Source organism: Pecten maximus, chromosome 12 (assembly GCF_902652985.1).
Source record: "Pecten maximus chromosome 12, xPecMax1.1, whole genome shotgun sequence".
In the NCBI taxonomy this organism is placed as follows: domain Eukaryota; kingdom Metazoa; phylum Mollusca; class Bivalvia; order Pectinida; family Pectinidae; genus Pecten; species Pecten maximus.
The window spans coordinates 40,926,652-40,947,715 of NC_047026.1; the positions used below are offsets into that span (position 1 = coordinate 40,926,652).

The 21,064-nt window shown below is 37.7% G+C and overlaps 1 protein-coding gene across 4 annotated transcripts in view; it reads right to left on the reverse strand.

The window, feature by feature from the left end:
- The window catches only part of LOC117339569 (uncharacterized protein ZK1073.1-like), a 103,833-nt gene that overhangs the window by 61,761 nt on the left and 21,008 nt on the right, over positions 1 to 21,064 (reverse strand). For 3 of the 4 annotated variants that reach the window (XR_004535263.1, XR_004535265.1, XM_033901253.1), the window contains one exon: positions 9,632 to 9,667. The exons of the other annotated variant lie outside the window; for it this stretch is intronic. Coding sequence is in view for 1 of the 3 variants with exons in the window: in XM_033901253.1 (XP_033757144.1) it covers positions 9,632 to 9,667 (36 nt within the window). In the remaining 2 variants the exon portion in view is untranslated. The remainder of the gene's footprint in view (positions 1 to 9,631; positions 9,668 to 21,064) is intronic. 4 annotated transcript variants of the gene reach the window in all.

The window sequence follows — 21,064 nt, forward strand, 5'->3', positions numbered from 1 at the left end:
GGGGGGTAAAGGGGGAGGGGGGAAGTGTTGGGTTTAAAGGGGGGGGAGGGGTTGGGGGGTGGGGAGGGGGGGGTGAATGGGGGGGGGAGGGGGATTATGGGGAAAGGTGGGGGGGGGGGGGGGGGGGGGAAAGGGGTTTTTGGGGGGGTTTTTGGGGGGGGAGGAGGGGTGTTGGGGGGGAAAGGGGGGGGGTTTTTTGGGGGGGGGGGGAGGGGTGGGGTGGGGGGGGGGGTGGGGGGGGGGGGGGGGGGGGGTGTTGGGTTTGGGGGGGGGGGGGGGTTTTTGGGGGGGGGGGGGGTTTGTGTTGTGGGGGGGGTGTTGGGTTTTTGTGGGGGGGGTGTTGGGTTGGGGGGGGGTTTGGGGTTTTTGGGGGGGGAAGTTTTGGGGTTGTGGGGGGGGAGGTTTTTGGGTTTTGGGGGGGGGGGGGTTGGGGGTGGGGGGGGGTGTGGGTTTTGGGGGGGGGGGGGGGGGGTTTTTGGGGTGGGTGTTTTGTTTAAAGTGGGGGGAGGGAAAGTGTAAGGGTGTTTATAAAGTGGGAGGGAGGAAGTGTTTGGCGTGTATTAACGTGGGAGTGAGGAAGTGGACGTGTTTATGGGTGTATAAAGTTGGGAGGGAGGGGAGGTGTGTTATGGGCTGCTTATAAAGTGGGAGGGAGGAGTGTTATGGGTTGTATTAATAAAGTGGGAGGGAGGTGGAGTGTTGGGTTGTTAAGGGTGGGAGTTGGAGGGAGGAAGTGTATGGGTTTATAAATTGGGAGGGAGCAGGATGAGGAGATACTTATTGAAAAGGTAAAATGTAAATGCTCAATTTTGTTGTTGTTTGCATTTTTGATGGTATAAAAATTTAATGCATATCGCTTGTGGCTGACAAAAACTATTATTCTGACCGAATGATCTGTCAGCAAACCTAGAGTAAACAAGTCTATACCTGGAAGGCAGACATGTGACCTTAGAAATATTACCTTACTGTGAGAACTGATAACAGTCAACAATGTGGCTTTATAGCACAGGAACTTTGGATGACCTCAATGTACATTGATGCTATGTACATTTTGCTGGAATATTACAATAGTCTTATTGAACTGAAATATTCTAAATACAGAATAAATATATTATGTTCATTCAATATTTCCAGTGATAAAGAGTCTAGACTTGTGATACCATACAAGAGGCCCAGATCTAGAGGCATGTATAACTCATCTGGTTTATTTGAGCAAACATCAAAATAATGTTTATGTTCCATTTCATAATAGCTTTATTTATTGATGTATGATTATGTTGTGGGGATCTCAACTGCTTCAAAGATATATAACCTAGAAACCAAGTAAACATTCAAAATGAGTCAAGATTTGGGGTGGGGAAAGACCCCTGGGCCTATTTTTACATGAGGATAATGTTCATTTGTTGATGGCCTGCAAGGCTATATATGGAATGGAGATCTGAATGGTTTCAAAGATAAAACAAAAGAAATAAGTCTTTAGGGGTGGGGAAAGACCCAAGACATGAGGCTCAGAGGGTGGGGGATGTCAGCCCCATCATTTGTATAAATTTGAACGCCAGCCTCCTGGGGATGTTACCACTGATATCTCAATATCATACATTGCTTAGTTCCAGAGAAGAAGTCATCAATATCAATAATGCCATATGGACCCCTTTGGCCCTGCCTCTTGGTCCCCCAGGGGGTCAGTCCTACCATCTATACAATTTTGAATCCCTACCCCATAAGGATGCTACCAGTCGAATATGAGTGATATCTATTGCTTAGTTTCAAAGAAGAAGTCATTTATATCAATTAATTAAACCAAACTGACCCCTTTTGGCCCTGCCTCTCAGGTCCCCGTGGGATCAGCCCCACCATATGTTAAATTTTTAATCCCCACCCCATAATGATGCTACCAGATAAATTTTGCTAAATTCCAATCAGCAGTAATGAAACAGAAGTCATTTGTTGACAGATGGACGGACGCGGGACGCCAAGGTATGGCATAAGCTCACCTTGGTCCTTCAGATCAGGTGAGCTAACAAGCTGTGACTTTTTAAATATGAGAGTAACTTAAAACTAAAATAAGTGTGGATTAACAAGAGCTTACATAAACATTCATACCTGAAATTTATTTGTAAAAAAATTAATGTAAAATGACAAATTTTAAATAACAATTTAACTGAATCTATTTGCTCCCCGAGCATACATGTATATTATTATCCTCTGTCGCGATGGCTTTACTCCCCGAGCAAACATGTATATTATTATCCTCTGTCGCGATGGCTTTGCTCCCCGAGCAAACATGTATATTATTATCCTCTGTCGCGATGGCTTTGCTCCCCGAGCATACATGTATATTATTATCCTCTAGCTGTCGCGATGGCTTTGCTCCCCGAGCATACATGTATATTATTATCCTCTGTCATGATGGCTTAGCTCCCCGAGCAAACATGTATATTATTATCCTCTGTCATGATGGCTTAGCTCCCCGAGCATACATGTATATTATTATCCTCTGTCATGATGGCTTAGCTCCCCGAGCAAACATGTATATTATTATCCTCTGTCATGATGGCTTAGCTCCCCGAGCATACGTGTATATTATTATCCTCTAGCTGTCGCGATGGCTTTGCTCCCCGAGCATACATGTATATTATTATCCTCTGTCATGATGGCTTTGCTCCCCGAGCATACATGTATATTATTATCCTCTGTCGCGATGGCTTTGCTCCCCGAGCAAACATGTATATTATTATCCTCTGTCATGATGGCTTTGCTCCCCGAGCATACATGTATATTATTATCCTCTGTCGCGATGGCTTATATAAACAGCAATTTACTCATTCAATCATTCTGAAAAATCTAATTTCAAACAAGACATTTGAATTTGAATTTCCTTCTTTCTTCCAAGGAAAAGGAACAAATAATAAATTAAAAAAAAATTAAACCCTTTACATGGTTAACAAAACATCCATTTCATTTGCAATGCTAATTCATAACATATTGAACAGTCTATCTGATCCCAGGCTGGTAACACCCTTTAGAGTTTTAATCATTATGCAATATTGATGGGTTTTATCACAACGGGATTCTTTGAGAACACAGAAGTAAGAGCTATGGGAACTCTGCCTGTGTTAAACATGTGTTGATGTCACTCTCTGTAACCAATACTAAGTTGTCATATCATCAAAATTCCCAGGAACCCATATTTACATATCATATTGAACAATTCTGATTATATATCTTTTCATCTAAAAAAGGGTGTTTTGGTGATAATGATAACACAAGACTATATTGAAAGGAAAAACAAACTCAATCAAAAATTGCCTAGGTTACAGATATTAAAAAGATGTTATAGAATGTAACAGCTAGGAAGCCCAGAGGGCCTGTATCGCTCACCTGGTTTATTTAAGCAAACATCAACATAATGTTCATAATTGATCTATTAATGTCTACCAATGCTAGTATACGGTATGTATGATTACAGGGTGGGGATCTCAACTGCTTCAAAGATATAGCCTAGAAACAAATTCAAGACTCAACATGATTGTGTTTAAAGAAACCTAAAGTCCTAAAGGGGGGAGGGGGAGGGGGTAAGAAAAATCAAATCTTTTTATGTCCTGCAGTGAAATAGGTAGTAAACCTTTCTTTTTTGACTAAATACTCTAATCAATCATCTCTTGTAACTATAGATTTATAGACTAAAATAGGCAGTAGACTTGTGACCAAACAATTCAATCATCTCTCGTAACTATAGATTTATAGAAATAGGCAGTAGACTTGTGACCAAACAATTCAATCATCTCTCGTAACTTTAGATTTATAGACTAAAATAGGCAGTAGACTTGTGACCAAACAAATCAATCATCTCTCGTAACTATAGATTTATAGACTAAAATAGGCAGTAGACTTGTGACCAAACAATTCAATCATCTCTCGTAACTTTAGATTTATAGAAATAGGCAGTAGACTTGTGACCAAACAATTCAATCATCTCTCGTAACTATAGATTTATAGAAATAGGCAGTAGACTTGTGACCAAACAATTCAATCATCTCTCCTAACTATAGATTTATAGAAATAGGCAGTAGACTTGTGACCAAATAATTCAATCATCTCTCCTAACTATAGATTTATAGAAATAGGCAGTAGACTTGTGACCAAAGAATTCAATCATCTCTCGTAACTTTAGATTTATAGAAATAGGCAGTAGACTTGTGACAAACAATTCAATCATCTCTCGTAACTATAGATTTATAAATAGGCAGTAGACTTGTGACCAAACAATTCAATCATCTCTCCTAACTTTAGATTTATAGACTGAAATAGGCAGTAGGGCAAGGTACATTTTTCATATGCATGCACCTTTAAAGCTATTGATTGCCCCTCCGGTCATTATACTGATGACTGGCACTTCAGTGACCTCCACTGACTAGGTCAATAGGTCACAATGTACCTAATGGTCTGACAGTAGTGTGAACAACTTACTCTAACACTATCTTCATAATTAAAGTAAAGTATCATATGTACACATTGTAATACATCAAAGTAAAACATGAAAATAAATGAAACAAGACATCAACAAGTATTTAATGTACTATGAAACTTGACCTTATTGGCTTAAGCTACCTTCTCATAGTCAAGCTGCCTGCCTCTTATTTGTTTAATGAACTGTTGAACAATTAATTATTACATCAAATGTGGTACATTAAAGCAAGGTGGGTTATCATTTGGTACAAAACTCATCTGTGAAGTCATTAAATAAAGTTCCAGGATAACAGGCTTTAATGACAGACATATGTACTGTACTTAACCTTGATAGGCTCATACTAAAATTTAAGCCCATCACAATATCATACGATATTTGATATACCCTTCATTACAATCCAATTCTTGAATGTTTTAAGGACCTTTGAGCTTCATATCAGCATTAGTTTAAATACTTTGATATGGGGCAAATCTGTCACAAACATGTACATCTTTGGAAAAAAAAGTGCAGTGTTGAATTTGAGGTTTGAAATGCTGGTGATGTAGTGCATCAAATGTGGATTTCACACAACCTAATAACACTGATATGTTCCTAAATTTTAAAATGCTGAAATGAATTCAGTAAGTGTGCAACATGATCATCAGGAGACATTGTGCAAGTAAACAAATAAATTCAAAACATGAATGACATCATCATAATTAGGTCATAGCTGGCTAGTCTACATCAGTGATGTTATGAATATTTAATGAGTATGACATGAAATTAATACTAATTAAGTATGACATGAATATTAATGAACAGACAATGACAAGGTCAGATATATATTATATATATGATGCACTTTATAAAATATGTAGCAATTCCACGATTAACAACAGAAGAAGGAGACAACTTGACAAAGGGAAAGCAGAAGGTACCAGACTGCAAATCTATAAAAAAGTGTTTTATCATTTATCTTAATTTAGTTTTAGACTGTTAAGAAATTTCGATCATTTTCTATCAGAGCTATGATGATAAGAGGAAACAATATGACCATTTTACTCCATTGGTACAAGATTACAGCAGAGCCAAAAGTATCTTTCAGACTCAACGTGGACTAAAATTTAAATCACAGTAATCCATATTTGCTATCAGAGCAATTCCTAATTTGCATCTTAAAATCAATTTGGAAATCAAAATGACAAATAATGAATGAGAAAAAAGGTTATTTGAGTTACAGTCTGGTAGGATAGGAAAGGCATATAATGGCACATTACTAAGGATGGGAAATCCAACGATCGCAGCAGTAACAGTAACGACATCATTAATGACAGCGACCGCTCTCTTGAATGCAGATAAACAAGGCAAATTAATCAAGTACAATACGGAATATCATGACACAATACTCAATATTATAATGCATGGTAAGTATTGGACAGCAGGCACGTCATCGATCTAATCAAATACACTAAAACGTTATGTCTAAAAATAGCCAACATACTCTGCCAGTTGAATAGCTGTCATGCAGATTGGCGCGCACGTCCATTTCACAGTGAAACCTGTTTAACTGGACCTGTTTGTAATATTGACACTTGTGTTATAATGACCACTGTCTACACCAAATAGACTACAAATTCTTTGATGTCTATTGAAGAAAAACATTCCATTGAAGCTGAAAAATAATCAATTTCAACAAAAGGTTTCATTTTAGAGTTAGGGAATACACCATATTGGGTAGACCTTCAAAGATAAACCTCTACAAAAACCTTCAGCGGAGGACACTCTTGTCCATCCAACTACCCCCTCTCTCTCCACCTGCGCCCCTAACCTCCACCCACCACCGTATCCCAGCATATGAACCCTCATCCCCTCGCCAACACCTTGTCTTTCCCATCCCCCCTCCCCCCTCCCCTTTCTCTCTCTGCCTACCTCCCCCACATCCACCCACCCCCACCCCCCCACACCCTCAACCCCCTCGATCTCTATAATTAAACCCTCAACACATCCGCCTCCCTTATCCCCCAGTGCACTTATTCCCCATTTCCTTACCCAATCCCCCATTAGCTTAGTTCTCTCTCACACCACCCCCTTCTAATTTTATTTAAAAAAAATAGGCAGTAGACTTGTGACCAAACAATCAATCATCTCTTGTAACTATAGATTTATAGACTAAAATAGGCAGTAGACTTGTGACCAAACAATTCAATCATCTCTCGTAACTTTAGATTTATAGAAATAGGCAGTAGACTTGTGACCAAACAATTCAATCATCTCTCGTAACTATAGATTTATAGAAATAGGCAGTAGACTTGTGACCAAACAATTCAATCATCTCTCCTAACTATAGATTTATAGAAATAGGCAGTAGACTTGTGACCAAATAATTCAATCATCTCTCCTAACTATAGATTTATAGAAATAGGCAGTAGACTTGTGACCAAAGAATTCAATCATCTCTCGTAACTTTAGATTTATAGAAATAGGCAGTAGACTTGTGACAAACAATTCAATCATCTCTCGTAACTATAGATTTATAAATAGGCAGTAGACTTGTGACCAAACAATTCAATCATCTCTCCTAACTTTAGATTTATAGACTGAAATAGGCAGTAGGGCAAGGTACATTTTTCATATGCATGCACCTTTAAAGCTATTGATTGCCCCTCCGGTCATTATACTGATGACTGGCACTTCAGTGACCTCCACTGACTAGGTCAATAGGTCACAATGTACCTAATGGTCTGACAGTAGTGTGAACAACTTACTCTAACACTATCTTCATAATTAAAGTAAAGTATCATATGTACACATTGTAATACATCAAAGTAAAACATGAAAATAAATGAAACAAGACATCAACAAGTATTTAATGTACTATGAAACTTGACCTTATTGGCTTAAGCTACCTTCTCATAGTCAAGCTGCCTGCCTCTTATTTGTTTAATGAACTGTTGAACAATTAATTATTACATCAAATGTGGTACATTAAAGCAAGGTGGGTTATCATTTGGTACAAAACTCATCTGTGAAGTCATTAAATAAAGTTCCAGGATAACAGGCTTTAATGACAGACATATGTACTGTACTTAACCTTGATAGGCTCATACTAAAATTTAAGCCCATCACAATATCATACGATATTTGATATACCCTTCATTACAATCCAATTCTTGAATGTTTTAAGGACCTTTGAGCTTCATATCAGCATTAGTTTAAATACTTTGATATGGGGCAAATCTGTCACAAACATGTACATCTTTGGAAAAAAAAGTGCAGTGTTGAATTTGAGGTTTGAAATGCTGGTGATGTAGTGCATCAAATGTGGATTTCACACAACCTAATAACACTGATATGTTCCTAAATTTTAAAATGCTGAAATGAATTCAGTAAGTGTGCAACATGATCATCAGGAGACATTGTGCAAGTAAACAAATAAATTCAAAACATGAATGACATCATCATAATTAGGTCATAGCTGGCTAGTCTACATCAGTGATGTTATGAATATTTAATGAGTATGACATGAAATTAATACTAATTAAGTATGACATGAATATTAATGAACAGACAATGACAAGGTCAGATATATATTATATATATGATGCACTTTATAAAATATGTAGCAATTCCACGATTAACAACAGAAGAAGGAGACAACTTGACAAAGGGAAAGCAGAAGGTACCAGACTGCAAATCTATAAAAAAGTGTTTTATCATTTATCTTAATTTAGTTTTAGACTGTTAAGAAATTTCGATCATTTTCTATCAGAGCTATGATGATAAGAGGAAACAATATGACCATTTTACTCCATTGGTACAAGATTACAGCAGAGCCAAAAGTATCTTTCAGACTCAACGTGGACTAAAATTTAAATCACAGTAATCCATATTTGCTATCAGAGCAATTCCTAATTTGCATCTTAAAATCAATTTGGAAATCAAAATGACAAATAATGAATGAGAAAAAAGGTTATTTGAGTTACAGTCTGGTAGGATAGGAAAGGCATATAATGGCACATTACTAAGGATGGGAAATCCAACGATCGCAGCAGTAACAGTAACGACATCATTAATGACAGCGACCGCTCTCTTGAATGCAGATAAACAAGGCAAATTAATCAAGTACAATACGGAATATCATGACACAATACTCAATATTATAATGCATGGTAAGTATTGGACAGCAGGCACGTCATCGATCTAATCAAATACACTAAAACGTTATGTCTAAAAATAGCCAACATACTCTGCCAGTTGAATAGCTGTCATGCAGATTGGCGCGCACGTCCATTTCACAGTGAAACCTGTTTAACTGGACCTGTTTGTAATATTGACACTTGTGTTATAATGACCACTGTCTACACCAAATAGACTACAAATTCTTTGATGTCTATTGAAGAAAAACATTCCATTGAAGCTGAAAAATAATCAATTTCAACAAAAGGTTTCATTTTAGAGTTAGGGAATACACCATATTGGGTAGACCTTCAAAGATAAACCTCTACAAAAACCTTCAGCGGAGGACACCTTATTATTGCCCTTGTGTAGGTCATTTGTAGATGTTAGATAGTGCTTAAATTCCACCTGTACTATTTTTAAACCTATCATAAAATTAGATTTTTAATCACAATAGACTACATATTCAGTTTTATGAAAGCTTTAATCAACATTTAATTTGTGTTTGATGTGCAATTTTTTTTCAAGGGTTGATGTGCTTTTTGTTGAAAAACATATTTGAGACAAAAGTGTATGTACAAGTTTAATTTTCAATTAATGTTACTGTCAGCCTAAAGTTATTAGAGTAACAGTAACAAAAAGTTCAAAATATTGTCTTAATTAAGTTAAGTTCATCTGGTGTTTTTATCCACAATTTTAAAAACTGAGTGAATTTTAAACATCTACTTGATAGAATTTAATATATTGAAGAAATAGAAGTAAGTATAGATTTTGAAGTATATACATACAAATCCCAAAGGTTGTTTGTTCCATCTAGTGATCTTATGTACTTTACAGGAGTAAATAAGTACCACTTGTTGGAGACTGACTAGTGATGTCTGTTAAAGACAGGTTTCACTGTATATAAATAATAATAAACATGTTACAGCATGTCCTCACAATATCGACACAAGATATCGGTCACTACATGGACAGACTGCATAAAACACTCTCATCAACATTTACCAAATTGACAGTCCAGAATCTTTCCGGCGAGGATACCTGTTTAAAGAATAATTTTATCATAAATTAATATTTCTATCTTATTAAGTTTTTGTTCAGGTGTTTTGTTAACCTTGAAGAAAAAATTTCAATGAAAAATGGTAAAATATGGGAACATTTCAGTTAATAAAAGCTAAAGGGACTGTGTCATGTTATTTATCCAAAGCACGACTCTGCTTCCAAGAGCAGATAGATTTGTTAAAACACGCAGCAGTACATGCATATATACATCAATCTCCAGTGAACTTTTTACATGACTTAACTTCTAGGATATTTGATTGATCAACAACATTACCAGGGTATAATATTGGCATTATTAAAGTGTTGGAGATTTCATGATATTCCATAAATGTTTCTCTTGTTAAATCACAGACAAAGCTTGACCAATCAGAACACCACATCACTCACAGAAACTTTCAATGATGGAATAATGTGCCAGCTATGTTGTAGTCATGTGATTTGTCACATGACACAATAACACTATACAACACTTGATCATGTGATATGCCATGTGATAACTTAGAAGTCAAGATCTATTTTGCTTTATGGCAAGATAAATTTGTTTTCATACAGTGAACACAAATATTTTAACAACTGTTCAAATTGCTGCTGAAAAAAATAAAGATGATATATGATACAATGTTCGTTGTGTTATAATTTCACTCCTACCTATAACTAAGTAACAGATATCAGCTTAGCTACTTGTAGTTCCCTATAGGCCTATATTTGGTATAGAGAAGATCTGCCAGGGGAGTTCTATTGATCCAGACACAGTATCCATGTTTAGTCATGAACCAGAACAGCCATGTCAAGATGTCCAAATGAAATGTGTTGTGTCTGTAGATAGGGTCAAGTAGGATTTCTAGCTCTAGACATTCTGATACTGTCCAAATACATCAAACTCATCCTAAATAGTACAAATATGTGCACACTGAAATAATGACAACATGTAGCTGCTCAAATGGTACATATAATCTGTCATATGAATAGTGAATGTGATAGTTTAATTAATCCACAAACATAATTTATAAGTTTCCTTGATGATTTTTAACCAAATACTACAGGGAGATGACCTATGTACCCAGCTTTCATACACTCCTTAAATGCAACACACATTTAAGAATCACTGTAAAATAAACGGCTCAGCTAATAGAACCTTTTGCTGATACATGTGTAAAATATATCAATTGCTAATTGTTGCATGAACTGAAAATGCTATATTTGTACCATTATAATCAACAATGTTGAAAATTACATTCCTTTTGTTTGCTGAAGTAGGAAAACCTAGTGTACAGTCTGGATATGAGGTTTATGTCTCCAGTTGGTGCTCCTATAACTTACTGACCTGACTTCTAGATTATCTCCCTTTGCCAATTTTCTGACTATATTACAATAAAAATACCAGTATATTTAACAAGGGAACAAATAACCAGATCATATGGTACTTAGTTTCCTAACCTGTAACTAGTTGACTGAATGCAGGTAGAATAGCAAGGAATTATGTAATGAACACACTATAGGTATCAAAATTGACCAATGAGCAATTTAGTAGGACACTAGACTTGGCTTTGGGATGTGGTACTTTCCCAAGGTATACAATTATAACAAGCTTGGTGATGAAATGGCAAGGTAATTATGGACTTGACAAGAAAGTGACGATATCCTCACAGGCAACAGTTCTGGACTTATCACTGTTGAATCAATGAAGATGTAGGAAAGACCATCTGATCCCACATACTAAATAAGGTAACAAAACCAAGACCATGTGATCCTCACATACCAAATAAGGTATCAAAACCAAGACCATGTGATCCTCACATACATGTACCAAATAAGGTAACAAAACCAAGACCATGTGATCCTCACATATCAAATAAGGTAACAAAACCAAGACCATGTGATCCTCACATACCAAATAAGGTAACAAAACCAAGACCATGTGATCCTCACATACCAAATAAGGTAACAAAACCAAGACCATCTGATCCTCACATACCAAATAAGGTATCAAAACCAAGAACATCTGGCATTAATGTTCACTGTTAAAATTTTATGATTATCAGTTGTTTAAACTATGTGAAAATATAGCTTTTACATGTATTTTTCATTTACATGAGAGCACTATCAATAATTATAAAATGTTTGTCACATAGTATGTGGTTAATAGACAGCTATATAATGATTACAATAAAAATATCTTATATACAGTGCATTCCGCTTAATCGGGTTGCCTATTTGCGGGGGCTTTTTACCCGATTAACCGACTTACCCGATAAGCCGAAATGCACGTCGCCATCTTGGATTTGGTCCGTAATGGTTGTTAGACTTGGGTCGATTTTGGATGAAAATACATGTATTTGCGTTATTATTGTTAATAAACGGTGTTTTTGTTTGTGCTTTTACTGATGTCAAATTGTCAGATTACTATTACTAATTGTATAAAAATGTGTGTATTAAAATAACAAAACCTTAATGATTTTCTTATTCGCGGCACAGTACAATCGTAGCACCTCAAATCAGGGGGTCATACATCCCTATTTCATCCATGTGTTCTAATTTGACATACGATCTAAGGACTCGCCGACAATTACAGCTAAAATCATTTATGTTTATCATAGAGACATTCTTATGTTCGCTTTGAAGTTTAAAATATTCCATATTATTTCCAATTACCAAAGCACAGAGATCGGAGAAACCGAGTTTATTTAGGTCGTTTCCTGTGGTATAAATTTATACGAACTTGACACTGGGAGTCACTGATAAAACAACACGAAATCCAATGTAATGTTTTTTATTAACCAGTTCTAATCCTTACCTGAATAAGAATTATGAGCTAACGTCGGGCGTCTGTCCTTTTACTGCTCGCTACCGATTTTTAACTCACCTGTGTACCGGTGTCGTCACATTTCCCCGTGGCGAACCCCTCTCTTTGGATTCGCCACATACAGTAAGCGGTGATATCACTCGATCTGTAGCAATGTCAGACCCAGGTCAAAACCTATTGTTTTGGTTTCTGCTTCGAAGATTTTACATCCCAGACGTAAAAGTTTAATTGTCTAGTCGCTTAATTATGCTTTTAAAACCCCATTACGTTTTGCCTGCTGCTGACTCTAAAAATAACATTTAATTTTACCCACAATTCTCACAATTAGTCGACTTCCTGTTGGGGAAAAACCACACGAGGCAGAATCAACAACAACACAGTTCTGAACATGACAAAACCCCGACATAACATTACCGTTTAAGGTAATATTTAACCGTTTTTTGACATTTTAACCATCAAAATTACACTATTTGTTGATAAAAGTCTAAAACTTAAAGAAATACGCGATGACTTTCGTGAAAATCGGAGCATTTCAATTTTTTGTCCCGATTGTTCTATTCGAATAACCGAAAAATACGACTTTTCCAACCCAATTAAACGAATTTTTTTAACATGATTTAAGAGAAAATGGTTTTGGTTTTTGAAATTTTACCCAATTAAACGAAATACCCGATTAAGCGTTACCCGATTAAGTGGAATGCACTGTACTCATAAAGACTGCCTGCATGGTAAGGTTGGTATAATGATGTAACCATGCAGTGTTATAAGTACACATATGGTGAACATGTAACTTACTCTGTGTATTATATCTAGCAGGATATTCCTAACCTACTTGTCACTTCATATAATCCATCCTCAGCAAAACACCCATAACTCATTCAGCCACTCACACTTGTCTAGTACACTACATTGTGGGTTGTTAACATACTGATTTTAATATCTGATCAGGTTGTTTACTTGTTTTTTATTGTGTCCAGTACAAATGCTTTTGCAGGCATTAGAAAACAAGAGGCCCAATGGGCCTGTATCGCTCACCTGGCTCTACAGCAACTTTGAAGTTGATTGAGGTCATTTCTACAGATACTATGCTGATTATCATAGTAAGCTAGGTTTATTCATATTAATAAATTTTCTAGTCCTTCATTCCAGCATTTTATTGGCCTAATATCTGGTCTAGGAGGCTCTTGGTTATCGCAAAATTATTGTTTACAGATTTAAGCCGATTTCACCCCTGTGACCTTAAATGTAGGTCAAGGGTCATTACTTTGAACAAACTTTGTAGCCCTTCACACCAGCATGCTACAGGCCCAATATCAAGTCCCTGGGCCTTTTGGTTATTGAGAAGAAGTCGTTTGAAGATTATAGCCTATTTGACCCATGTGACCTTGAATGAAGGTCAAGGTCATTTATTTGAACAAACTTTGTAGCCCTTTACCATAGCATGCTACAGGCACAATACAAAGTCCCTGGGCCTCTTGGTTATTGAGAAGAAGTTGTTTGAAGAATATAGCCTATTTGACCCATGTGACCTTGAATGAAGGTCAAGGTCATTTATTTTAACAAACTTTGTAGCCCTTTACCCTAACATGCTACACAGGCCCAATATCAAGTTGCTGGGCCTCTTGGTTATGAGAAGAAGTCGTTTGAAGATTATAGCCTATTTGACCAATGTGACCTTGAATGAAGGTCAAGATCATTTATTTGAACAAACTTAGTAGCCCTTCACCCCAGCATGCTACAGGTCCAATTCCAATATCAAGTCCCTGAGCCTCTTGGTTATTGAGAAGAAGTCATTTGAAGATTATAGCCTATTTGACCAATGTGACCTTGAATGAAGGTCAACGTCATTTATTTGAACAAACTTTGTAGCCCTTCACCCCAGCATGCTACAGGCCCAATATCAAGTTCCTGGGCCTCTTGGTTATTGAGAAGAAGTCGTTTGAAGATTATAGCCTATTTGACCAGTGTGACCTTGAATGAAGGTCAAGGTCATTTATTTTAACAAACTTAGTAGCCCTTCATCCCAGCATGCTACAGACCCAATATCAAGTCCCTGGGCCTCTTGGTTATTGAGAAGAAGTTGTTTGAAGATTATAGCCTATTTGACCCAGGTGACCTTGAATGAAGGTCAAGGTCAATTATTTGAACAAACTTGGAAGCCCTTCACCCCAGTATGCTACAGGCCCAATATGAAGTTCCTGGGCCTCTTGGTTATTGAGAAGAAGTTGTTTAAATGAAAAAGTTGACGCCGGAGGGCCGGACAGACGGACGGACGACGGACGCTGCACCATGGCATAAGCTCACTTCCCTTCGGGCAGGTGAGCTAAAAACTCCGGCTAGCAGAAATTTCCTTGAGCATAGGAAGTTCAAGGCCCAATTAATGCTAGCAATTTTTCATTTCTCCCTTGTATTACAGATTTGGTGCCACTGACCACTCCAATTGCAAGTGAAAGCTATAGGAAATTATTAACTTATGTTTCCATGGAACTAAAGAGTAAAAGGAGAGAGTATAAGGTCACCACTGCCTTATTAGCTCAGACTAGGGAAAATTTCCCTTTAGCCTAGTGGCAGAAGGTGAGGAGTATCGGTCACCTTACTAACTCAGACTAGCGGGAATTTCACTTTGAGCCTAGTGGTAGGATGTGGAGAGTATCGGTCACCTTACTAGCTCAGACTAGTGGGAATTTCCCTCAAGCCTAGTGGTAGGATGTGTAGAGTATAAGGTCACCTTACTAGCTCAGACTAGCGCGCATTTCCCTTAAGCCTAGTGGCAGGATATTTGCTTTGAGAGCAAAAGGTCACTAGTTTGAGGGCCAGTACAGGCTGGGAAGCTTTCATTACTACACTTCCTATTACAATGACATGTTTCTTAAAGGAGGTAATGAGTATTTTGCTTTTGATTATACAAGATATTGCCATTCATTGACAACAAGGAGGCGAGAAGTGTGCCTCCAGCGGAGATTGAACCCGCAACCATGATTTACCTTTCCCCTGCTCTATCTACTAACTGAGTCACTGCAGTCAGAAAGGTGACCATTTCACTTTAATTACAACCTGCCATAGACAGGAATATTAACACATTACATACACAAGGCATCTCAATGAAAGAGTGTCTCAATAATAATCTTTGTGTATGGCACAGACATACAGTATAAGTCAAGGTTCCAACGTTGGGGCGAGAAAGACGGGAGGAATAAGAGCTCTCATGTGAAAAGTACTCCACCTAGACATATTTACAGAGTATGGATCGATTGTACAATCACTATTATCAGTATAGTCCTCATGCTCACTGAACAGAGAACAATCACTGACAGACATAGAGGGACAGACAGATAGCTCAAGAAAAGTCAGACAGTAAGATCTGAAAATAAAATACATATAAAATATAACAATAAACATGTACCAAATTAAATTCTTCAAAGAGGGAATGTTCAATAGAATATAAAATTTCAGACCCTGTAGATTGCCTGGTGCATAAACTCTGACGATTTACAAAACAGATTACAGATACTGATAGCACATTTTATACTTAACATATAATATGCAAGCTGGTGAATAAAATGAAAATTTAAAAAGTCAAATCACGAGGCCTAACTCCTCACAAAGGTTGTGGGCGTCATGTTATGTACACAACCATAACCACTTTCTCTCTAAATTAACATTTTATTATACTCAAAATATCAACAGCATTTTAATCAGACACAACTATTTCATCACTCCACCATTGGTATGAAACTTAAGAGCAGGACTGGAGTCAAAACAAAGAAAACAAGATGCCCATGGGGGCCTGTATCGCTCACCTGGTTGGATTAGACCAAATGTCAAGATAATGTTTATGTTCAATTTGTTTTATTTGTAAATCTCAATGCTATATATGCTTATAGTGTGGGGATCCTGACTGCTTCAAAGAAATAATGAAGTCCAGACTCTCTAAGGTCTGAAAGACTTTTCAAGAATTGTTTTAAGAACATGTGTTCATCACTTTATGACTAGTAGAGATTTAGATGAATTACGTTTATTTCCCCTATTGGGCCCTGCCCCTTTGGCCCTTTGGGGGTCAGAGTCACCATCTATGCAAAATCTGTTTCCCTTCCCCCAAGGATGTTTCTGACTAAATTGGGTTCAAATCCATTCATAACTTTATGACAAGTAGTGATTTAATGAATTACCTTTATTTCCCCTATTGGGCCCCGCCCCTTTGGACCCTCAAGGATCAGAGCCACCATTTATGCAAAATCAGTTCCCCTTCCCCTAAGGATGTTTCTGACCAAATTGGGTTCAAATCCATTCATAACTTTATGACTAGTAGCGATTTAAAGGAATTACCTCTATTTCCCCTATGGGGCCCCGCCCCTTTGGACCCTTGGGTCAGAGCCACCATTTATGCAAAATCTGTTTCCCTTCCCCCAAGGATGCTTCTGACCAAATTGGGTTCAAATCCATTCATAACTTTAGGACTAGTAGCAATTTAAAGGAATTACCTCTATTTCCCCTTTTGGGCCCCGCCCCTTTGGCCCATTGGGGGGTCAGTCACCATTTATGCAAAATCTGTTCCCCTTCCCTCCAAGGATGTTTCTGAGTAAATTGGGTTCAAATCCATTCATAACTTTATGACAAATTAAGTAGCGATTTAAAGGAATTACCTCTATTTTCTCTATTGGGCCCCGCCCCTAATGAATCGGCCCCTTGGGGGTCAGAGTCACTTTTAATGCAAAATCTGATCCCCTTCTGCCAAGGATGTTTCTAACCGGTAAAAATCCAATAAGAACTTTTTGACTAGTAGTGATTTGAAGCAAATTTTGACGAACGACGGACGGACGACGGACGCCACACCATGACATTAGCTCGTTATTTCCTGTGTTTAACCAAATTTGACTGTAGCAAAATTGAAACTGAAAGTGGAAGCAGCTTATAATACGGCAGTCTGGGTCATTGAAATAAAACTATAAACAGATACTACTGTGTTTGTTTTAAATATAATTTCAAAGTGACTAGCTTGTTATTTATTCTGAATTTCAGCTGTACATGCATGTATGGTGTTTAATTTTATTGTGTGGTATGATTTGAATCAGGAAAAATCTGTTAAACAGGTGGAAAGTTTATAAGGAAGGGGGTGTTAACACATGAACAGCAGATGGGAGAGGTCAATTCAATTTTTTTTGTAAAAGAAGAATTTTACTATATATACAAGAGGCCCAATGGGCCTGTATCGCTCACCTGGCTATACAGCAAATTTGCAGTTGATTGAAGTTATTTCTACAGATACTATGCCGATAACCAATTTATTCAAATATCAGAGTAAGCTAGATTTATTCATGTCAATAAATATTCTAGTCCTTCATTCCAGCATACTATTGGCCTAATATCAGGTCTTGGTGACTCTTGGCTATGGCAAGATTTAAAAATATTTCAACCCTGTGACCTTGAATGTAGGTCAATGTCATTCAGTTGAACAAACTTGGTAGCCCTTCACCCCAGCATGCCACAGGCCTAATATCAGGTTCCTGGGCCTCTTGGTTATTGAGAGGAAGTCTTTTGAAGATTATAGCCTATTTGACCCATGTGACATTGAATGAAAGTCAAGGTAATTTATTTGAACAAACTTGGTAGCCCTTCACCCCAGCATGCTACAGGCCTAATATCAAGTCCCTGGGCATCTTGGTTATTGAGGAGAAGACGTTTGAAGATTATAGCCTTTTTGAACCATGCGACCTTGAATGAAGGTCAAGGTCATTTATTTGAACAACTTGGTAGCCCTTCACCCCAGCATGCTACAGGCCCAATATCAAGTCCCTTGGCATCTTGGTTATTGAGAAGAAGTTGTTTGAAGATTAGAGACTTTTTGACCCATGTGACCCTGAATGAAAGTCAAGGTCATTTATTTGAACAAACTTGGTAGCCCTTCACCACAGCATGCCACAGGCCTAATATCAAGTTCCTGGACCTCTTGGTTATTGAGAAGAAGTTGTTTGAAGATTATAGCCTTTTTGACCCATGTGACCTTGAATGAAGGTCAAGGTCATTTATTTGAACAAACTTGGTAGCCCTTCACCCCAGCATGCTACAGGCCTAATATCAGGTCCCTTGGCCTCTTAGTTATCAAGAAGAAGTTGTTTGAAGATTATAGCCTATTTGATCCATGTGACCTTGAATGAAGGTCAAGGTCATTTATTTGAACAAACTTAGTAGCTCTTCACCCCAGCATGCTACAGGCCTAATATCAAGTTCCTGGATCTCTTGGTTATTGAGAAGAAGTTGTTTGAAGATTATAGCCTTTTTGACCCATGTGACCTTGAATGAAGGTCAGGGTCATTTATTTGAACAAACTTGGTAGCCCTTCACCCCAGTATGCTACAGGCCTAATATCAGGTCCCTTGGCCTCTTAGTTATCAAGAAGAAGTCGTTTGAAGATTATAGCCTATTTGATCCATATGACCTTGAATGAAGGTCAAGGTCATTTATTTGAACAAACTTGGTAGCCCTTCACCCAAGCATGCCACAGGCCTAATATCAGGTCCCTGGGCCTCTTAGTTATGAAGAAGAAGTTGTTTGAAGATTATAGCCTATTTGATCCATGTGACCTTGAATGAAGGTCAATGTCATTTATTTGAACAAACTTGGTAGCCCTTAACCCTAGCATGCTACAGGCCTAATATCAGGTCCCTGGGCCTCTTGGTTATTGAGAAGAAGTCATTTGAAGATTATAGCTTTTTTGATCCATGTGACCTTGAATGAAGGTCAAGGTCATTTATTTGAACAAACTTGGTAGCCCTTCACCCCAGCATGCTACAGGCCTAATATCAGGTCCCTGGGCCTCTTAGTTATCAAGAAGAAGTCGTTTGAAGATTACAGCCTATTTGATCCATATGACCTTGAATGAAAGTCAAGGTCATTTATTTTAACAAACTTGGTAGCCCTTAACCCAAGCATGCCACAGGCCTAATATCAGGTCCCTGGGCCTCTTGGTTATTGAGAAGAAGTCGTTTGAAGATTAAAGCTTTTTTAACCCATGTGACCTTGAATGAAGGTCAAGGTCATTTATTTGAACAAACTTGGTAGCCCTTAACCCAAGCATGCCACAGGCCTAATATCAGGTCCCTGGGCCTCTTGGTTATTGAGAAGAAGTCGTTTGAAGATTATAGCTTTTTTAACCCATGTGACCTTGAATGAAGGTCAAGGTCATTTATTTGAACAAACTTGGTAGCCCTTCACCCCAGCATGCTACAGGTCCAATATCAAGTCCCTAGGCCTTTTGGTTATTGAGAAGAAGTTGTTTAAATGAAAAGTTGACGCCGGACGGCCGGACAGACGGACGGACGACGGACGCCGCACCATGGCATAAGCTCACTTGCCCTTCGGGCAGGTGAGCTAATAATAAGACAGTCAACAAGGACTCATTCGCGAGGTTGTCAGAATCACAATCTGGATGATATTTTAATCTTCATTGATTCAGAAAACACACAGCCATCTGTGACATAGAGCTGCTCCACTATAGATGTCTATCTATATAGTTACTGTCTTTACTCTGCTTAGCTACATCAAAGTTCACATATTTAATTTCAAAATCATTTCTGATTGATCACAATTGTCAATTAGAAAGTTCAATTTGTCACTATGCATATCAAATTGTAAAGTAGTTATTCCCTGCAGTCAGAAATCAACTTGTTCTGTCACGTCCCTTGCTAAATATAATGATAGAAATACACATAAAACCTTAAACCAACTTAATGTCTACAGAATTAGAATCACAAGTGTCCATGGTGACCAAAAATAGCTCATAACAGTGTAAAAGCATGGCTGCATAGATACGCTAGCTAGGTTCTGATCAATAACATCGAAAGCTGACATATCAGTAGATTCTCATCCCACCACGACACAAAGAATACGAACAGTGTTAGGCTCTTAAAGCAAGGCTAAGCCAAACTTGTCAGGCGCTGCCAGACACGAAAGCAGAACTGAAACACTACAGAGCGACAACAGACACATCCTTTGTTGTACCAATGGCATTTTTTTTCATATCAATGAATATAAATACATTGCTGGAATTATGCAGTGTTATGATCAAGTTCCATCAGATATGTTAAAACTCTTGTGGAGAAGCTTTCAATAGAAGACAGACAGTGTGTTATTTAGTTTATCATTACAGTTGAGGTATGCTGAGCTAGCGTCACCATAAGGATCGCCCAAGTTGTAACTGTAGTGGTCATCTGTGGTTTCGATATCAGGAGATTACATTATTCTCGACCCAAAGTGACACATCAGACTCCAATAGCCTCAGACTAAATATTGATATAGTGAAAAATCCATGCTTGGAGTGACTCTTTATGGTATCAAGTACATAAAAATAAACAGAAGTTTACAGTAGTTTGCTTTGAACTTCACTGATCAATGACAGTCACATATTAATTCATTTCATCACATACTTAACTAAACAATGTCAGTCACATTAATTCATTTCATCACATACTTAACTAAACAATGACAGTCACATTAATTCATTTCATGATTCATCACATATCAATAATTTGTATCTAATATCAATTGATATCAATATATTTTCGAAAGTGGTCTGC